Below are 21,977 nucleotides of genomic sequence, written 5' to 3' on the forward strand. Positions count from 1 at the left end.
AAATATGCATATATTCAAAATTTTATTTTTACTAAAATATTTTACAATAACCATTATTAGAAAATGTTTTCAATAAATATAAGAAAAATACAACAAAAAGATTAATTTCATATACCAACTTAAATTATGGTTTTTATATTTCACATTAAACTTTAAGAATATAATATATGTGATTATTTATAAGATGATACATATAAAATACTATTAATTATATGATTATTTATATGATGAACCAATACAATTAATTATATGGTGACATATATATGATACATAAAACAATAATAGTGACTAGGGCTGGACGTTCATGTATCCATTCCGGTTCGTTTCGGATTTGTTTGGGTTTTGGATTTCCGGGGTCAAATATTTCAGTTTCATTCATATATTTCTAATTTAAATTCGAATTATGACTAGGGCTAGGCGTTCAGGTATCCATTCGGGTTCGTTTCGAATCTGTTTGGGTTCTGTTAAATCCGTTCAGGTATTTCTATATTAATTAATATATAAATATGTCACATTGTTTAAACAAAATATCAATGTAAAATATTGTACAGTTGCGTTCTAAAATAATTTATTTTAACAATAAGCCAGATAAATATGTTAATTGGAGAGATAATAAAATAAAACCAGAGAAACACATAGTTTACCAGAGATACTCTATATGTCGAATTTATTATAAAAAGTTACTAAGATAAATACATTCAATAATTACAAACAAATAATATATTTCATAAAATTGAAAAATAATATCCGCGCTTTCGAAGCGCGGATCAAAACCTAATTTATTATTTAAGCATTTGGTCAAAAAGAGAAGAAAATTGTATCTAATCGTCTCGGTAAAACTTGGATATCTTTGAAGATGAAAAGAAGATAAGTCAGAAAATGAGGAGACACGTCGTTGTGTTGAAATTTACTCAGTAACAATCCATATGAATATACACATTCCATAATGAACTTTTGATTGTATATCTTCTTTTTCTTTTGAGAATTGATTGTATATCTTCTTTTCGAGGTGTAAATGTAAAACATAAAATGAAAAATGTGGCAACACGTCACTGTTTGAACGTTACCAAATTTGCAAATATATATCATAAATACCATCCCTCTCAACATTATAATTTTAGAAGATAACATAAATAGAAGATTTGTTTCCTTTTAACTCAGTTAAACCCATAAAACAAAACAGATTGACTACTAACAAATCAGATGTTAAAAGGATAAAACAGAAATATGTGGCGACACGTTCGTGACTTTATTTTTTATTCTGTTGAGTTTCCATTGTAGTCAAAGAAGTTACGAAGATACACTAAAAAACGTAAATGTATTGATCAGACGGCTATGGAGGCACCGCAAGCTATCACCAACCAAGATCTATCCACGTGGACGGTGGCAAACAACCTAAAGCATTCACAAAAAGGCAGCGTATTTTGAGTTGCTGGTGATAGATATCAGCTGACGTGTATGGGGTCCACTTTTTTAATTAAATTTTATTGTTTTAAGACAAGAAACCAAACTAAATTGTAAACAGAGAAGACTTTGGTTGAAACCTATATAAAGCGCTCTTGCTTAGCTATTCATATATTCAAACTACATCATATTCAATTTCGATTTTCTTTTTTTTTTTGTTATTTTAACAATGGCGATGAGGAAGCTTTTGTCTCATCGTTCGTTCAACGTTTCGAAAATGGCGTCTCAAGGTCTCATGAACTGTCGAATCTCGTCTTCTTCGTTAGCCGTGCGAACCAGGGTTCCTATAGAACCAGGAGAAGCCACCGTTGATCCGGAGCCTGGTGAGTCGTGGTTGGATGCGACCATGAAGATGCCGTTCGGGGAGACTCTGAGGGAGAAGCTTCGAGAAAACGACAGGATTCGATTAGACGGGCTTTTACCTCCGATGAAACACGCGGCAGCGGCGGCGGCGGAGGGGACGGAGGCGTTGGGGCTTCTTACTGTGAAAGACGCGAAGAAGTTGCTTAGAGCTGCGCAGATCGAGGTGGTGAAGACGAAGCTGATGGAGACCGGGAAGAGCTGGATCTCTTACTCTGAGTTCGTTCGTCTTTGCAATGACTCTTGTTTGGATCCTGCTCAAGGGCCTTGGATCGCTAAGATGCTTGATGATTCAGGAAACGTCATCGTTTTGGGTGATTACGTTTGCTTAAGACCTGATCAGGTAAAATTAAAAACATTTATTTTGATGTTTAGGACTAGTTGTTCTCTGTTTTTAATGAATTATTATTTATTTATTTTTCAATGAATTATTTTACCAAACGTTTTCTGTTTTTGTGTGATCAGGTAACAAAATCTATCGAGGGCCTGCTTCCTTTACCACAGATCCGTAACCCAAACGACCCAAGAAGAAAGGAGCTGAAAGAGCTAGAAGCTATAAAGAATGTCATTGACGAGAAAGCACATTCGTTGGTGAGAAGAGAGCTTTGGGCTGGTCTTGGTTACTTGATACTCCAAACCGCAGGGTTCATGAGGCTAACGTTCTGGGAACTCTCGTGGGACGTCATGGAGCCAATCTGTTTCTACGTCACATCTGTATATTTCATGGCGGGTTACGCTTTTTTCCTCAGGACAGCGAAAGAGCCGTCCTTTGAAGGGTTTTACGAGAGTAGGTTTGAGGCGAAACAGAGGAAACTGATGAGATCTCAAGATTTTGATGCTGGGAGGTATGATGAGCTGAAGAAGATGTTTAATCCAAAGCCTTCTTCAGCTGCTGTTTCCAAGATTTTTGGAGCTTTACATAACTAAGGGGCGTCTTGTTCGATTTGATGCGTCGCTGTCCTAACCTGAGAAAGATAAATTAACAAACAAAAATTGCGTGAAAGAATAGTCACTAAAGAGAAAATGTATTCGAATAGGTGCGGCTTATATAACATTTGGAGAGGAATAGAATATTGAATGTTGTTTTATGTATTAAAAACTAGGAAAAACTATTACTATCATATACTTTTTCCAACCATATCTTCATGCATATGAACTTTCATTTCTCAAGTGTGAATTTCTTAAATCTTTTATACTGGATATACGATTATTGATTTTACTACTGTATATCCACAATCTCAAATAATGCTGAAGTATTTTTTCTTTATTTTCACTTGATTTTGTTGCAACTCTGTTTCAGTAGGGCGCCTCTGGTGGGAAGATTTTGGACCAAGGTTTCATGTTATATTTAGCTCAGTAGTTAACATATATAAATAGTATGGAACATTTCGTTGGTTCAAGGTTCGGTTGAATGTAGTATTAACTCATATAACATGGGTGAATGAACTATAATTAACATATATATATAACTAGGTCCGTAGACAGACATACACCCTCGAATCAATACTTAAAAATCAAATGGAAACTGAAATGCAAAGAGTTATTCACGAAACAGAAGTTTTGCCTGCTTCCACATAATCTCCATAGCCATGTTCTTCGCCTTTTGAGCTGTTCGTCCGGCAATACTTGTAGTAGATATACTGCAATATGATCTGGTTTGATTTTTTTTTTTTTCTGAATTAAGGTAACAAAATAAAAACTAACAGGAATGCAACATATGGCGCTGTGAAAATGGTTAAAAAGGATACAAATAGATCGAGCAGGACGCAGACGATAGCATCAAGTAACCAAGGGAGATTTGCTTTGATACTATCCCATTCAGTTGTTCTGACAAGAATACTACCAACATATGTTGCATTGGCTACAAGCGCAAATATGAACATAAGTGGATTCAAACCCTGCCAATTATCAGAACATATTATCAATTAGATCATATACTATTTTAATACTTGTTAAATGATTTTTCTGGTTGAGATATTTACCTCGACGCTTCCTCGTTTGATCTAGTTGTATAAAAATATCGTCCAGATCCAGATCACATTAGTATCTATCATACACAATAATTAAAGAGACATTGAAAATTAAGGAATCAGGACTTGTAAAATACTTACGTTGAGCCAGATCTGAGGGATGCGACCACCCATGTAAATGGCTGCCATTAGCCATCCCAACCATTGTCCCAATGCGCTATGCTCAACTCTTCTTTCCTATACAGAGACAACAAAGAATGTTTTGAAATAATTTCATTTATGCGATAAGAAGTAACGAAATATTATATAAGCAGTTACACACATTTAGAAGCCGTCTGCTTGAAGCATGTGCATACTTTTCCGTTAGGCTCTTAGCCTGCAGTGGAAGGCTAACGGATGCAGCTAAGAACGTTCCAAAACCCGCCTGAGAGGAGTACAAAACGTGTCAATCGTTGTTCTTTTTCTCTCAAGTGGTTTTTAGTTTCCAGTAAGAAAATAACCAAAGAAACCTGTCTTGGGATTGGCCTTGGTTGGGTGATGGTCTTAGCCGTTACAACAGGAAGCGTCGACATTGTCTCATCTTCGTCCGAGGAAGAACCACTATCTATTGTCATGGCCGAAGGTCCACTCTTAGCCACCCGAAAATACGACATTCTTAAAGGCGGTGTACCGCTTCCGGCCAATGATCTCGCTGACCTGAAAAAGAAAAAGCCGCCGGAAAATCAGCACCAAGGTAAAGTCACATCATATAACACAATATAATGATAAATCATATTAACATATTCGTGTATGTAGGAGTAAAATAATGCATTTATAGATGATTTGCTTTTCTCAAAAACTTTAGCTTAACTCGTAATCAAGTTAGAGTGAATTAAATATAAGCATTTTACTAATACGTACGTGTAATAGAACTCTTGCCGAGGAGAAGCTTTGTAAGATTCTCCGGGGATGGAAATGGCAGATCCCGTCGTCTTTGGTGGGTTTAATGGTCTCTTCTCTTCATCTTCTTCCTCCTTTAACATAATTTCACACCCGCATCAGAGTATAACAATATATACCCAATAGTGTAATTGACTTTTAATTTTTAAAATTAACATAACTAGTACCTTTTGACATATCTTGGTGCGTCCATGTGTACAAAGTCTGTAGATATAGTCGTAGTAAATTGTCTGGATCACCAATACCACGGTGCTCACTGTGTAAAGCTAAAGAAAGAACAAGTTGACATACAAAATTATAAATAAATTAAGCATGCCAACCAAATTAAACATATACAATTTAATGAAAAGCGACACGTAAGCTTTATGGCGACAGATGTTTATGCGGCGAGTAGACAGCGATTTTACCAAAGCTGTGTAGAACTGAGTCGGCAACTACAATAATAAAAAAGGAAAAGACAAAAGTAAGAAAACAACAATTAAGATCTAAACAAAACTATAGTGGTATTAATATGGTTGTGCAACTTACGGTAGCTGGTTCAAGAAGACACCCGATGAGATTGAAGATATCACTGCACCGATTGTTAAAAAGTCGTAAAGATATAACTAACGTTATAGAGAGAGAGCTAGAGTTCATAAATATATAGTAAGAATTGAAGATTATGGAGTGTACGGACCCAGCGACCCAAGCGAGGAGGAAAGATAGAGAGACACCATGACTAGACTTTGTACGGAAGTTGGTAATGATCTGGGGAATCTCTGCCACGCCCCAGCAGATAAGGCTAACGATTCCAAGTGAGAACGAGACTTCATCGTTCAGGTTACAAAGACAGTCATCGAAGTATCTCTCCACCCATCTCACACATGTCTTCTTCTCCGTCAAGCAGTAACCTGCATACACCATCTCTCTCTCAAGTGTTATCTACCTCTCTCTCTCTCTTTATGTATATAATTGTGTGTGTATGTTTCTATCTCTCTTGGTTATTTTATAGGATTATGGGTAAGGAAAATGACAAATCGTATAAAGGAGATAGGAGAGAACGATATTACGTATACTAATTCATATATATGGGGACCATATATTTTATACGTGATGATTTGCATACCGGGTCTGCGGGAATCTAATCTTAATTAGCCACCAAATCTAAGCTGCTTACTTTTTATTATAGAAAAATGTTTTCCGAGTTTTAAGTTTATAAAACTTTGATCGCTTTACTGGATTGAGCTGAGAAGAATTAGCTAAATTTTTCTCTAGTGGTTGGAGGTCAAGAGCTAATAATAATGTGATCGATACTCGTTTTTAAAACCTAAACCAAACATGCAAGAGATTAGTAATAATCGTCTCTACATCGCTAGAAAGAATGATATCACTAAACTAAAATGACCTGATGAGATCGTGGTTGGTATGTTGTCATCGCAAGGAAAAAGGAAAGATAATTAATAATATCATGCACATACAAAATTAGTTTCAAAAATTGAAGTATGAGAGAGTAACGGTCGAGGATATGATCAATGAGCATATTCTCTTGTACATATTTGATGCTCTGCTGAATCTCAGATCTTCAACCTTTGTAGTACGTTTGTTAGGTATATTCTTTTTCATGATTCTCCAACACTTGATTGAGTAATGAATATACATTTACGTGAACCAAAGCATAATTTCCAAGAAAGTGTCATCTCACTAATCGATTATGTTATGTATCAATCTCCTTTGATTATGGGCCTGTTCGTTTCCCCATTTAAATGATCCATTTGAATGGAAATGAGATTGCTGTTTGTTTAGGCACTAATAGTATATCTCATTTGGATGGTCCATTTGGATGACTTCTAAAATTTTAGGTTTAATGTTAGACTCCATTTGAATGAATCAAATTGGACCATTTGAATGGAGATGATCCATTCAAAATAACATAATGTCTATTATACCCCTTATATAATTTACAAATTACAAACTTAAAATAATATCATTTTATCACTCACAAGAAATGACAAAACCGCAAAAATACGTTTTCCCGCCAAAACCGCAAAACGCGGTTTTCCGCCAAAATCGCAAAAATGCGATTTTCCGCCAAAATCACAAAAACGCGATTTCCCGTCAAAACCGTAAAACACGTTTCCCACCAAAACCGCAAAAACGTGTTTTTCCGCCAAAACCGCAAAAACGCGATTTTCCGCCAAAATCGCAAAACGTGATTTCCCACCAAAATCGCAAAAACGCGGTTTTCCGCCAAAATCGCAAAAAGCGATTTCCCGTCAAAAATGAAAAAACACATTTTCCCGCCAAAACCGCAAAAGTGCAGTTTCCCGCCAAAACCGCAAAACGCGTTTTTCCGCCAAAATCGCAAAATGCGTTTTCCCACCAAAACCGCAAAAATGCGATTTCCCGTCAAAACCGTAAAAACATGTTTTCCCGCCAAAACCGGAAAAACTCGTTTTCCCGCCAAAACCGCAAAACACGTTTCCGCCAAAACCGCAAAAACACATTTTCCCGCCAAAACCGCAAAAACGCGGTTTCCCGCCAAAACCGCAAAACGCGGTTTTCCCGTCAAAACCACAAAGCGTGGTTTTCCGTAAAAACGTGATTTCTGTCCAAAACAACAAGAATGTGGTTTTCCGCCATAACAACAAAAATGCGATTTCTCATCAAAACCGCAAAACCGCAAACTACGGTTTCCCACCAAAATACTAAATTTAAAATAATTATGTTTTAAATATAATAGATTAAATAATTAAAATTAATATAGTTGAAATTAATATCAAATATAGGATTAAATCAAAATAAGGATATTTTGGTAATTTGTTTAGATAATTCATCTAAATAAATCATTTGAATGGACAAACAAACGTAAAATCCATTTAACTGATTCATTTAGATGAATCACTTGGATGAACAAACAAACATCCAATAAAATCTGAATGGATCATATGAATGCACCATATAAATGAATCATTTGAATGGAGATAAACAGATGGTGAAACGAACAGCCCCTATTTCGATTGGTTTCTCAAAAAATCACATAATACGGATATATGTACATAATTGCTCCGTTTAAAAACTCAAATTGAGTTTAACTAAATTTAATCCGGTTTGGTTGTTCTTGTCCACTAGCAATATTAAAATCCAAACTGTACGAGAAATTAATTGGACTAGACTCCACGATGTTGACGTTCTAAAAGTGAAAAAAATAATGCTGTAAATTTTTCGAACATTATTAATCAACCTAGTTGCATTCGACTGTTGATTAGATAATTACTGTTAAACTATTTTATTTTTGTATCATTCCCCTTTTTATTTGTAAAGCATTCATTAGATTCCAAATAATTACTACTTGCCTATTGGTAACAGATTTTGGAAACCCCGATAACTTTTGTAAATTTGTAATTTTGTGGCTGCATCAAACGAACGGTCCAGATTTTCTTACCATAATTATTTTCCTAGAAAATAAACGAAGGTGCCATGTAGACTGCGTGGTGGCATCATGTTAAGATGATGATGACATCTTTCATAAACCCTGACTTTAGAATTTAATGATATTTTTACTGGCGTTGCTATTGCCTATTGGAATCATTTATAACAATAATATTCATGTGAGGCAGTAAAGTTTTATTTAAATTTGTTGTAACATCAAGGCCTCAGGCCCGCAACTAAAAAGTCATTATTTACGATCGTTCCAAAACATATCTGAGACGAACGAACGTTTTATAGCCGTCTAGGACTAGTTTAACAGTTGCAAAGTTTAGTACGCTATGTAATGTCGCCACTTTGGATCGACCGACAAGTCACCGTTAACGATCAATTCTTTGGCAATAATTCTAAATGAGAGTGATCTACCAACCATTAAATAAAAAAAATGATAATGAGATTAAGAAAACTTGAAATAGTCTAGATTCTAGAAGATATAGAAAGAAACGGCGACGAGGCGCCGCGACAAATAGGGAGTGGAGTACACGTGTGATCATATCATCCCAACTCTTTTGTTTGTCCTCGGCTCTTATCTCTTATGTCTATCTTCAATTCTTCATACTCATCTTCACTATGGCTTTGTTCCTCCTCACTTTCACTTATCTTTTGTTGATAATATCTTCTTTAATATTTCACAGTTTAATCATTGAGAATTCTTAAAAAGCTTCACTTAATACTAATTAGCTTTGATGATTTTTTTATCAATTGTATTGAATCCACTACAAGTTAGATGGCAGCATGCATTATTAACAGATCCATAAGATATTTACACATTCTACTTTTTGGCCTTCGTCCTCTCAGGGAAGAGAAGAGCCATTAGTGATGATGTAGATATACAAGTTTATCCATTCTCCTATTCTCTATCCATTTTGGTCCATAAATGTAACAAAGCCGAAATATATATATATACCAACTACCAAATGAAAAAAGATTTTGACATATATAACACAAATGTAATTGACTTGTCCATCTCATATCTCAGTATCTCACACAACCTTGCTGCTTGTTGACGATGTGAATTAGTGGGCCGAAATAAAGCCTTTTAAAACGCAAGTAAAAGTATACTTGGGAGTTGGAGGTAGAAACTTTACGACTCTTAAAATGTGTATTGAAAGTTTGAAACTATACATTTTAACCCATTTTTCTCAGTTTATACTCTAAAAACTATATAGCAAATCCTTTTTGTTTATCTCTTTTATCGTTTCAAATGATCCCATTTAAGGAAATGTACCGGTCAAGCGAATATGGTCGAGAGTTCGCTTCAGACCATGGGTAAGAACAGCTTGGTTACCTTGCCTGAACCCATCCCCGTATGCAGATGAAGAATCTGACTCTATCTGGTGCTTGAAAAACTCACCAAGTTTCTTCTCAAAATCAGACCTCTCCCCTTTCTTGGACGATGCAATCGCCACAGCGGCTGATGACGATGAAGACGAAGAAGAGGAAGATGCAATGTCTATCAATGTAGAGCCAGCATAAGTCTCAGATTCCAACCACATGTGAGCTAAAACCTGACATATTCCTTCTTCCACTTCTGGTCTAAGATTTGGATACCCTACTCAAAAACACACACATCAAAGAGAGTAAACTATTTTGAAACTTACTGAGAAGGGAGTGGTGTTCTTTAAAATTACCGTTTAGTCGAAGCCATGCATGCATCATCTCATGAGCTAGGATTGATCCAGTTAACAAACTGTTACAAGTGTGAAGGTCTCTCTCATCAAGACAATGATCCAGTTTAGTAGTGTGTTGAAAAGTGTTTTTTTTTTTAAAAATTATTTACCGGGGAAGACCATATAAAATGAGAATAGCAGTGACTTCACAGCGACGCACCAGCCTGCAAGGCTCAGTGATCATGTCTATCAACTTGTAGCCTGCCCCAATCTTTGGTCTCCTTAACACCTAACATGAATAACATTCTCTCTGATTCAACACAACACACTGTTTGTGGTGGAGATAACAACTAAACAAACAATGTAGCTTCCTTACTGTTGTGACGGTTTGTTCTTCAGACAAACAGAGTCCTCTGGTTTCAGGTAAGTGATGATGTCCCTGCAAGGAAAAATGAGATATGACAAGTAAGTTGAAATAAAAGAGTGTATTTATTGTAAGCAAACATAAAAGATCAATTACATGTTTCTCTCCTTCCATAGCTTCGTTTAAAGCTGATCTCTCCACCAAGAGCATAGGAATCTGCTGTTCCACTTTCATGTGTAAGCCTTCGTAAAACTCACGTATCTCGAGATACAACGGTTGGCATTCATGAGTGTCCATTATGGCCGAGTCCAGACATTCAAGACACAGTTTTCTACCATCATCAAGTATCAGATACTTTGTATCTCTCGGCTGCAAAAACATAACATCAAATTACAAAACGCCATTCTTAAACTTTGCTTCTCAATTAGTAGAAATGTTTATATCGAAGCTGACCTCCATTCTCTCACAGCTACAACATCGAGGAGTTCCATCACGCTCATGTGAAGGACAATACTTCTGCATCCAAAAGGGATGTGCTCTGTACTCAATAAGACCAGCTGGATTGGTCGGTATCTACACAAGTTTCAATTAAGCTTTAGTATCAAAAGTTAGTTTGCATAAGAGACCAATGAGAGAATCACTCACAAAGTTATGACAAACATCACATTTTGGATGGTGCTGCTCCTTGTAACATAGTTTGTGGTAAGGCCTGTTTCCTGACATTGAGAACTGTAAAAACAAAACGTTTAGTATTATTCTACAAAGATTCATTCAGGACAAATGTAGTAATATTTGGTAAACCTCATAGTCTATGATTGGCTTATCACAAGCATGGCAGCAAAAACATTCGGGATGCCAAACACCACCCATGCAACTCAGGAACCTTCCATGTCCAATCTCAGCTCGGCAACCAGTGCACATCCTCCAAAACAAATAAACAAAATAATAAATACTCATGCAGCAACGATACTGTCTCTGAATATTTAAGTGATGTAGGCTTTGAAGTATTTACCGAGATGGGACACTGAATGGGTATGATGGAAACACACTTCCGGAATCATACCGGGGAGGAGATCCTGCTGCATTCATGCTTTCTTGAAGAGCCTTTGCTAGTTGCTCGTCTTCCTCCAGTTGAGCTTTGGCACGCCTTACTTCCTCCTCTTCTAGTCTAGCTTTGGCAAGCTGTTTCTCTAACTCTTCTAGTTCAGCTTCAGCTCTTCGTTTCTCTTCTTCCTCTATCTGAGCTTGAGCTACCTTTTTTTCCTCTTCTTCTGCTGCTTCCACCTGAGCTCTCGTGTATTCCTCATCGTCTTCTTCATCCTCATCGTCATCTTCATCCTCATCTTCATCCTCTTCTTCGGTTTCAGATTTGTATTCTAAAAGAAAACACTACTTTTAGCAAAGGTAAAAGTTTAAACACAACTTTTCAGAGAGTAAAGATAAACCTTACCGATAACTTTCTTTCCTTTGTCATCTTGTGGAATCACATGTTCTTGTTCAGAAAGGGAGAGTGCAATGGCGCATTCAATTTCTTCTTTGTCAAAATCAGATCCTTCCTGAACTCAAAAATGTCATGTCTGAATGAAAAGGTACAAGAACATAGAAGAAGAAGAAATATAACTCTCTCATGTATACCGCAGAATAGCGAGGAGTGTCCAAGCTGCTCCTATCCTCTCTATTGTATCTTCTGTTAGCTTGACCGTCTGAATACTTACGGCTAGAGCCCTTAAGGATTTTAGTAAGCCACCCCATTGTCACCAACAACCTCTTACCTGCAAAGACATACACATTCTTCTTAAGGTATCCAAAGAAGACAAGAAGAAACTCCATTTGCTTTTTTATTATTATTATTCAAACAAAGCAGTTGAGACATAACAAAGAATCAAAATCCAACAAAGAAGGTTTCATTCAGTACACAAAAAGAAACTGATAGTCCAGGAAAACAGCAATTGAAAGAAAGGTATAAATAAGGATTGCATTAGAATCAATAAAAGGGTTACCAAATCTTGAAGATTTTGGATTGAATTTAAGTAATCAAAGTAAGGAGAGTTTATTACAAAGCAACACACAAAGTATCCATTTTTCTAATAAATTCCAGGATAAAAAAAAACAGAGGTTTATCCAAATCTTCCTCAAAACAATCGAACTAGCTCATAGGAGAAACAGAGACATTCATCATTCTAAATACCCATTATGCTTTCTAAAGAACAGAGCATAGAGAAACCACAAGTTTACCTGAAGAGAAAATTGACGAGATTAGATTAAGAATCGGATCAGAAAAGAAAACCCAACAGTCATGATTCTTTAACTTCTCACAATCACCTTATAAAAATCAAAACTTTTCTGACAACAAAAAAAAAGAAACAGAGAGAGGAAGTAAAGGGACACTTGAATTCGAAGCAAAAAAGCCTTTAGCTTTTTAGGACCCGTGGCTGTTAATTGTCTTAAAAAGCGTGAAGAAAGTTTTTATTAAATGAAGGGGATGATAGAAAGAGAGAAGGATGATGAGTATAGAATAATCTCCATTAGCACACACTCAAAGGTGACAACTTTATGTAGAGAGAGAGAGGATGATGGGGGAATGGTTACAAATGAAGTTATTTGGGTTAAGAAGGTCAAGCAAGTGGGGTGCACACTTGTACACAAAAAAAAAATCAAATGTATTGAAAATTTGAGAGAAAGAGTTGATGTTTACTAGCATTAGCACTGTTGACGCATGAACTTTGACTCTCTAATTAATTTCTTTCTTCTGTAGCAATTTGATCTGAAATAAACATGGATGGTTACACCAAAATACAGACAAAGAAAAACATCAACTTGAAAATTGTTAAGTAGGTAAAGGTTCGTCTAATAGTTTATTCAGGTCGACCTAATGCATTATTACATACGACCATATGAAATCGAAATATAATTATATTTTTGGATGATTTCAACTGGATGATAGACAATCCATCGCCATTGCGAGATTAATGAATTGGAACACTGTGGTTTTCCTGTACTATTATTATTATTATTATTATTTTATTTTGTGGTCGAGAGATATTTGATTTGATTAGAAGGGTCAAGAGTATTCGGTAGGTTACATCATCAATCAAATTTGAGAAAAAAACAAGGATAAAAACGTGTATGTTAATGTATTTAGCGGATCCATACAAAAATTAGGTACTTAACTAGTTAGCTATCAATAAAATTTTAAACTCGTCTTGTATTAAAAAAAATTGAGCGTTTAATATTACATACATAAAAGTTTAATTCTTTGAGAAGTACAAAATTCCGTTGTATAATTATCTGTTGTCTAATCATCAAAATAATAATTCTGGTATTTATAATATAAGAATCAAATAATGGTAAAAATATATTTCTGGAATTCCTTTTCAAATATATATGGAGATTTTCTTTATCTTTTGATAATATATTCTGATTGATTTAGTAGTAGTTGAGCTAAGTGACGTTCTCTATGTTGTGATCCCACTCACTTCTTACGCAAGCAATGAGTAAATTCCTGCAACAGACAAACTTATTTGTTAGTACAATTTGTCATCAAAGTTATCAACTGCCTTAAAAATAATCCAATTTATTCACAAATATAAACTCATCGTTGACCGTGATTGAAATTCAGTGGCCATCTTACATTTGATATCACTTACCCAAGTAATGAAAATTTAACTAGGCTTCTTAAGGCCCACATATAATTGGGCCTACAATCAAACACACGTTCTAGACAATGGTTTTTAGGTTTTGGGTTGGCGAAACAAGTCAGTAATATTGGGCCGCATGTAGTAATCACTATATATGAAGACCATACAAACAAACCGACTGTTCTTTTATAAGACTTTTATCTTTCTCATATTACTCCTCTCATCGACCAAACCTAAAAAAGGAGTGAACAAGATTTTTGAAGCTAGTTGATGATCGATGAAACAGGCTGTCAAGCTTACGCAAATGAAACACGTCGCAGATTGACACATGGACCACAAGTCTCACGTGGCCGTGGCCATCCCTTGCCGGGGTTTCCACGTGAATCAATCAAACTAAGATGTGTTCTGCGTTTCTTGACTATTTTTATAGATGTGAAACTGTGAACAAAGCCTCGAGTCTCTTTTTCTTTTGTGGACAGCCTCATGCATGCATGAACATTATAAAAATAAACCGAATGAGTTTCATTTAAGAGATCTTAAACTTAAAAGATAGTCCTAAGTAATTATTGGTGTTATATGTTACTAGCCGAGGATATAATTATGAATTCTCATTGTAATATTTTTATGTGGTTTATATTATACTGTTGAAATCCAAACAAATGCAAATATAATATTGGTAATGGAGAGGCTGCAGACCATGAGAATGTTGGTCCCTTGGACCTTCCATGATAAACCATTTTTGCTTTTTTGATATTTTTTTCATTGATGAATTTTATGATTTATTTAATTTGTATGTTGGTAAAACTGGAAGAAAGTTTCGTTGACTCGACACAGAACGTTACTTCGAATTTCCCCTCTTTTTATCATATGATTGTTCTGAATTTTTGGTTTCTTCTCGGAGTCAGGAAACAAGGACGTAATTTTGAGCTGATACGATTTTAAAGCGTTGCATTCTTGAGTATGTGATTTCAGATCCCAGACGAATTATCTAATTTATTTCGTTTAGATATAACTTTTCTATAGGTTATCATTTAAAAATAATAATAATTTATTCTCTTTGGCAAATTCAAGAGTCATCTAATTATATAAAGTAATGTTGCTTCTCTCACAGCGCGCCACGTCATCGTCCAGCTAGGAAAGTCGAATAATGTGGTGTCGACACGTATGAAACACTACGTTTCATTAAAGTGCCCATTTCATAGTTGCAGGCTTCACGTTGGGCTTCAACTCACGCTTCGTTTGCGGCCCACCTTCGTGTTCTCTGTTTCTCTTCGATCGGCGGAGGGACGATCCAGTCTCTTCCTTCTTCGTGCGACGGCGACTCGATCGTTTGCGCTTCTTCACACCATCCGAAACGGTCCGATTAATAGCTTTGTGATTGATCAGATTGATTGACTCCTCCCACGATGTTGTCTTCAATACTTTGTATAAATACGTGTTAGTGTTCCTTTCTTTGATCTCATCTTCTCTTCGTCTCTCTTATATCTCATACTAAAAAATCGTTTTATGGCTAATTCAAGGTTTATTCCTCCGTTCTTAAGTCCGGCGAGGGCTCTTCCGTCGCCGAGGCTAGGCTTCTGCCGTTCTGTGAGGCGGTGGTGGTGAACTCATGTGGATCGACATGTTAATGGTGGACATTAACGCAAGTTCATTTTACTGATTTTGATGGTTTTATATTCAAATGATTACGGGGAACCTCCTACTGTTTGTTCATCTATATTTATATTTTTTCTTGGATCTTCTTCCTGTTTGTTAATTATGCGATGTATGAAATTATTTTTTAAGTGATAATCAATGCAAGCCATCCCGTGAAATGCATCAGTTCTGTCTTCTCCTTCTGGACGCAAAAGGTAATTCCAGCTTCACTATGTTGTTTTAATTTTTTTTTCCTGTCTTGCATTGATCATCTTTTGATTATCAAACTTTCAGCCCTAATAGTTCGTTCAACAGAGATCAGTTTGATCATGTCTTCATTATCAAAATTATTCCCAATTATTTTTTATTATTTTAAATCATGCCAGCTTGCAGGGAGAAGCAAGTTTTGAAGTTCCTTACTTTGTTTATGGCTGTGGAGATTCCACTTGCTATCTTACGCCACAAGGACCGGCATATCTGAGCAAAAGTTTGAAATAAAGAAGCATTTGAACAGGCTAAACAAACCCGATGTCAAGAGCATTCAGGTAAGATAAATCTATTATCTATTTTTTTTTGAGTATTTTTCTGTTTGGGCTGATTTTGGTACGTCTCATAATCCAGTTTCTATTTCTTTTTCCTTTTGTTTTTTTAATTTTGTTCCAATTGAACAATAAGTTCAAATTCTGTCGAGACTTTTTTAAAGAAAGGTTTATCTTGAGAAAGTTTATAAATTTTGGATGTGATAAACAAACCCCAAAAAGAGATGTAATTGTTGTGTTCTTATCACAAAGCAACCAGCTTTTGATCATCATTTCCTCAAAGATCACTAGCTTTAGGTACATAGATACACCATTGACATAGATTTTATTTGGGCTTTGTGTTTTCTGTTTTAAGTGCTGATGTTTAGTTTAGTTTACTTGCAGTTCCTTTTTTAGATGAACCACAATTACCTTCCTTGGGGACTCTTTGAGGAGGACAAAAGAAGATGATATCTTAAGAGAAAGTTCATTCAAAAGATATGGCAAGACGATTCGTCAAAAAAAAAAGATATGGCAAGACGAAGCATAGAACTTTCCCGTTTCCTAAATCTGAGGAACCTGGCCTCATGAACCAAAGTAGTCATCAGATGAGTCAAATTTTCTTTTTCTTTGTTGGTTTCTTGGAAGTCTTATTTCTCTAATCAAACACAATTTATTATCAGATACTGTTTGCTCTCCGTTTCTCACAGGTGCAACTACAAAGTGCTTCTTAACCTTCACATTGAAGTGACTTTACATGTTATAAACGGGCTCATTGATCTCTTATTATTTTCTTGGATCCTCACAAACAGAGGTCGAGTCTTTATGTCTATTCCTAGAATTGTTAAGTCTCAACGGCATTATCAGCCGCGAGGGAATGGCAAAACTGTCAAATAACACTACCACAAAAAACAGAGGACTGTATCTATACCACCAGTAAGTTTAGATAACGTTACCGTGATGAGATCTGGTGCCACTTGGAAGGAGAACCGTAATATTGCAGGTTTGGGATGGGTCATCTACGGAGAGGATGGACCGATGAAGTTCTCAGCAGTGTAAGAGCATGTCTCCACGCCTTTGTTGGCAGAGAGTATAGCAATGAAAGAATCACTCGCCAAATGCAAGGAGTTCGCTGTGTCAGACGTGAAGCAGATTCTAAACAGCTTATTGCCTGCATCAGGAAGGAATTGTATCGGATATTGTAGTTTTAGCTTCAGATTTTGAGGCCATCTCTTTTGGATGGATCTCCCGTATGGAAAATGTTGTTGCATACAGTCTTGCATAACTAAGCATTGTAGTAAATGAGGATGTTAATTCTCTCACCTAACGCTACCTATTAATGAAGTTTGTTGTCGGTGTTCAAAAAAAAGTTAGGTCACTCCAGAATTATTATACAAACCTATAATTTTAAATAATAATAAAAATGAGGAATATATAATAAAATCATTTTCAGTTGAGAATAAATGAAATACTATTTTAGTTCTTCATTTTTTAGTTATGTTTTGGTTCACTCTAACCTCTTCCAATAAATTATTTGATATGAAGTGGTATGTAACTAAAATAAAAAATTTCTATAAAAATATACTATTTCATTAATTTATAAAATACTTTTTAAAATTTTTTAAAAAATTTAAAATATAATTTTAAAAATTTCTATAAAAGTATACTATTTCATTAATTTATAAAATACTATTTTAAAATATTATTTTTACCACATCCATAATTTAAAATATTATTTTAAAACAGTATTTCAAAATATCATGAGAAAAATTCCTAACACATAATTTTGTTACTAAACATAGCTCAACAAAGTTATAGTAAGTTATGAAACATAACCAGTAAAACACTAAAGTTTCACTAATATTTTATTCCAGATATAGTTATGATCTGAAACAAATATATTCTAAAACATCATTTCCTGTTAAATTAGAAAATATTATTATTATATATGATATTTACACTATATATTAAAAAAAATTGGGATTTAATTATTTTATAACTAAATTATATTTTAAATAATTTAGCTTGGAGATATACTAATTTATTATCCTAAAAGAAATATTTTGTGTAAAAGTGTCTTAAAACATAAAATATTCTTAAAAACATTTAGTATTATTTAAACTTTATATTTTATTGTTATATCAACTTGAAATTTAATAATAATAATAATAATAATAATAATAATAAATAATATATATATGATAGTAATTTAAATGATAATAATATAGATATTATCACATTTTCTGAATTATTTTTTGATAATTTTGTATTCTCTAAAAATAGAAAATAATGACAGTAATGAAAGTTACTGTCATTTCAATTCAAACCAAAAACATTAGTTAAAAAAAAATATGATCTCAGTATTATTTTTATTATTTGTTTATCTATGATATCATTTTCAATCTACAATGATTATAGATATTTCATAAATTTACTATAAAACAGTTTTTATTATAACTTTCCGCCCGTATAAATATTTCATAAAATTACTATAAAACAGTTTTTGTTTATCTATACAGTCGTACATTGTTACAGCTTACGTTTACCATTAGTCATAGTCATGCCTGGCACATGAATTAACTCGCTGAGATGTTGAAATATTTTTTTGATTTCAATAATTTATGGCAAAGTCAAGAGTCATTTTCATTTATTTTTTTCAATATTTTTTGTCTACAAGGAAGTTTTGGCAACCAGCTTATGGATTTCTGTCACTCCTTAAAAAGCATAACCTCAGACGTCAATCGACATCCTTTTCTTCTTGCTAGACCGTAATCTACAGTTACTAACTCTGAACCTGATGCTAGAATTATATTCTACATACCAAATGTATTTCTAGTTACTGGTCACACTAGTCCATGATGTGTTTTGGTGAGAATCTTACATTATCCTAGTACATGACTATGCATGCCAAAGCATAAATATACCATCTTTAATCAAAAGTCTTTTGATGTTTTGCAGTTAAATTATTCGAACAATGATAAAACAAACCCACTAATTAATATAGTAGTGAGCAAAACTTCAAATAAGATAGCCATGATGCGTAGATTTTTTTTTTTAACTTAGAAGGATTAAACCCGGGTTAATGATGACACAAACCTAACCTCTGGATGGAGGTATAACCCACGAATAGACCCTCTCCTGAGCATTCAAATGAACCGAAAACAATAGCTTATATCCGTGTGGCCGGTGGGGTTTGAACCCGAGTTCGTCTTATTGAGTTTTTTTAAATCCCTCAAGCGCGTGATGCGTAAATTTTGATAGTTTTAATAGACACACATACGTTGCATACGTAAGTTTGTATTTAAAGAACAAATAAATGATAATTTACAAAAGCAAACCTAAAAGCTAGTAAGCTTGTAGTCACACCTTTAACCAAAAATTAAACACTCTGAAGTTGCAAAAATAACAGTATTAAAAAGACAACGATAAAAACATAATAAAAGCGATAAATTATCATAGTCTATTAAATAAAATAAAAGAGAAGATAAGATAAACTAAAATAAAAAATAAAGATGAAAGGAACAATTAGACACCAAAAGAACAAGGAATAAAAGGGACCATCGCTGCCCTTTCCACAACTCTCTCTGTGGTCTCACTCTCCCATCACTCATACATAAAATCAAATCTATTTTTTTTTTGGTAAAAAAGTCAAATCTATTTGTCTCCTTCTTATCTATTTTTAACCACTTTACATCGTATTATTAAGTTTCCTGAAAGCGATTCACACAACCAGTAAAAATAGACGAATTTACATGAAAAACAAACAAAATCTTCGTGTTTTCGCATTTTTGCAAGACTTTTATTGTATTTATATATAATCACGTACTTTTAAGCAAGTCGAAACATATAGTTAAGAATGAACACATTTGTCAGCTAGCCTCCCCTTTTTGTCATATCCATCCGCAATCATGACATGATTTTGATTCCCATGTAGAAAAATAAAACACAAGAATACGAAAGAAAAGAATTTATGTCACATAAAAATAGATGGTCACAGAAAAGCAAAACTAACGAACCGATAATTTTTTTTTTTTTTTGCTAGAATGGGTTCGGGCCTTCGGTCTTAATCCCTCTTAGGCCCGGTACTAACCTGCGTCTGTACTCCCTAAAAAAGAGGCCTAAATCATACGGTGGCCAGGACGAATCGAACCCGGAGCCGTACTTGCAGCTGCAAGCCGTTTACCACCAGACTAACTCGTCTGGTTAAAATATTTTGTTAGTTTAAACAAATCATAACCTGTAAATGTTGTTCTAAACATCTCCTACCTCACCGCCTAATTTAACAAGCCGCAAAAAAAATTTCCAAAACGGTTTTCAATAAAAAGATTGTTGCACGACTCGGGCAACTCAAAAACTCATGAGGAATAGCAATTTATATGACGCCGATTGATTGACGTGAAATCAAATGATATGTTGACAAGACAATAATTCAAACTTATACGTATATGAGGAGATGAGCCTATTTTATGAGTCGTTGTAAAAGCTTTAAGCTAAGAAAACTTATTTATATTTTTCCTTCAGACAAAGAAGTGATCATGGCTTTAATTATAACTATTTGGAAGCATATACCATCTAATCATATCAAGGGTCGATGATTAATTAGTCAGTAGATTAGGCACAAAACGTTGATGTGCTGAAGTGCTGATCGATTAACAATATAGAACCAATTTTTTTTTTGTACCCATGAAAAAAACCCATTATATGTACAACATGAAATCTATTGCATCAGATATATGAATATGTAATAAAATACTCTAAAATAAGGTAATGTTATTATATATATTGTAACAAGTATTTATATAACCAAGTTGTGGGTTTCAATAATAAACATGTTACATAGAAAAGTCTGATTTTTTTTTGCTTAATTATAAGAGTAAAAGACGCGTAAGAAATCGAGTAAAAAATGGAGATTATGATGAATGTTTTATGTGAGATAGAGAAGGGAGAAACGTGTATAAAATGGAAGGAAATAATAAACATATCGAAGGTTAAAGAGACTTGGCACCATTGAAGATATTATAAAGCAGAGCAATAGGAGCCATTACAAGTTGGCTTTGGTGGGTAAAGAGTATAAATGCCTAAAGAAGAAGATCCTCTCAACCAGGGTCGTCTTTTAGCACGTGCAAGTGGAGCGGTCGAACAGGGTCCAAAATTTTAGAGGGTCCATAATTTTTTTTTGTTTTACTAATAGTTATAAATTTAAAATCATATTTTTATAAAAAAATTAGAATGACTATATTTTAATTTAGTTCTCGTATTCATAACCAATAAATGTAAATTACAATTTTTTATTTTGTTTATATAACCAACTAAAAGACAATAAATTAGGAAATACTTAGTATTTATATCAATTATATATTTTGGAAAGTAATAAATAGTTGTTGATGTTTGTTATAATATTCAATGGTAGTATAAAAAGTTAATATTCTAATTGATTATGTTGAGGAAACAATTATCAATTAGTGATTATAAATACGTAGAACAAAATATATTTTTTACCATTTTTAATTAAAAATAACAAACACGAAGAAAATAAAGCTAGCATACAACTTCTTTTTACAAGAAAAAAGATTGACTTGTCTAATCAAGAGTATATAGCTTACTATCCGGATTTTGTTACTCTATTATATTTATAGATTATGATTTCTGATTGTGGATATAATAAACGTAAAAAACTGAAAAAACTAGAAAATGTAAATCTGATGATTTGATCGATGATTTTGCATTGAAAAATACTAAATAATCAAGTTTAATGATTTGATCAATAATTTTGCATTAATAACAAAAAAATTGGTGTTATTTAGATTATAAATAATTAAATTAATGTATTTATTTTATATTATAATATTATTTTATAAAAAAAATCAAAAAAATTTCAGATTATTAAAAGAAGTTTTTTTTTTTGAACCGGGCCCGTGAAAAGTTTGAGACGGCCCTGCTCTCAACAGGTGCGAAAAAGGAAGGTTCGGCACGTAAAGGATGGTTGTGCGTACGTGTGAACGGAGGGTGGAATT

At 34.0% G+C, this 21,977-nt stretch overlaps 3 protein-coding genes and 1 long non-coding RNA gene across 5 annotated transcripts; 2 read left to right on the plus strand and 2 right to left on the minus strand.

Moving 5' to 3' along the window:
- The first annotated feature begins 1,383 nt into the window (after positions 1-1,383).
- On the plus strand, positions 1,384-3,132 carry LOC108833830 (calcium uniporter protein 1, mitochondrial). Its single transcript, XM_018607227.2, has 2 exons — positions 1,384-2,167; positions 2,290-3,132. Exons 1-2 carry the CDS (start codon positions 1,634-1,636, stop codon positions 2,749-2,751), a joined length of 996 nt encoding a protein of 331 aa, XP_018462729.1. The 5' UTR covers positions 1,384-1,633; the 3' UTR covers positions 2,752-3,132.
- Positions 3,133-3,266: 134 nt separating this feature from the next.
- Positions 3,267-5,695, minus strand: LOC108833832 (probable vacuolar amino acid transporter YPQ3). Its single transcript, XM_018607229.2, has 11 exons — positions 5,410-5,695; positions 5,262-5,304; positions 5,141-5,167; positions 4,901-4,999; positions 4,695-4,807; positions 4,304-4,490; positions 4,117-4,218; positions 3,936-4,031; positions 3,807-3,827; positions 3,573-3,722; positions 3,267-3,476 (listed from the first exon to the last, which is right to left on the minus strand). The coding sequence occupies exons 1-11, from the start codon at positions 5,634-5,636 to the stop codon at positions 3,369-3,371; spliced, it is 1,173 nt and encodes a 390-aa protein (XP_018462731.1). The 5' UTR covers positions 5,637-5,695; the 3' UTR covers positions 3,267-3,368.
- Positions 5,696-9,267: 3,572 nt separating this feature from the next.
- On the minus strand, positions 9,268-12,783 carry LOC108833829 (protein DA1-related 1). Its single transcript, XM_018607226.2, has 12 exons — positions 12,408-12,783; positions 11,808-11,944; positions 11,623-11,728; positions 11,185-11,548; positions 10,974-11,094; positions 10,818-10,901; positions 10,626-10,745; positions 10,329-10,541; positions 10,185-10,247; positions 9,979-10,097; positions 9,830-9,888; positions 9,268-9,750 (listed from the first exon to the last, which is right to left on the minus strand). Exons 2-12 carry the CDS (start codon positions 11,922-11,924, stop codon positions 9,413-9,415), a joined length of 1,704 nt encoding a protein of 567 aa, XP_018462728.2. The 5' UTR covers positions 11,925-11,944; positions 12,408-12,783; the 3' UTR covers positions 9,268-9,412.
- Positions 12,784-15,013: 2,230 nt separating this feature from the next.
- LOC108837118 (uncharacterized) lies at positions 15,014-17,265 on the plus strand. 2 transcript variants are annotated; one of them, XR_008942780.1, is made up of 4 exons: positions 15,014-15,247; positions 15,331-15,660; positions 15,832-15,990; positions 16,358-17,265. It is a non-coding gene; the product is annotated as an uncharacterized LOC108837118 (long non-coding RNA). The 2 variants fall into 2 exon arrangements; XR_001947271.2 differs by having other exon boundaries at positions 15,016-15,247; positions 16,369-17,265.
- Positions 17,266-21,977: the final 4,712 nt, after the last annotated feature.

The sequence above is a fragment of the Raphanus sativus genome, chromosome 2 (assembly GCF_000801105.2).
Source record: "Raphanus sativus cultivar WK10039 chromosome 2, ASM80110v3, whole genome shotgun sequence".
Taxonomy (NCBI): Eukaryota; Viridiplantae; Streptophyta; class Magnoliopsida; order Brassicales; family Brassicaceae; genus Raphanus; species Raphanus sativus.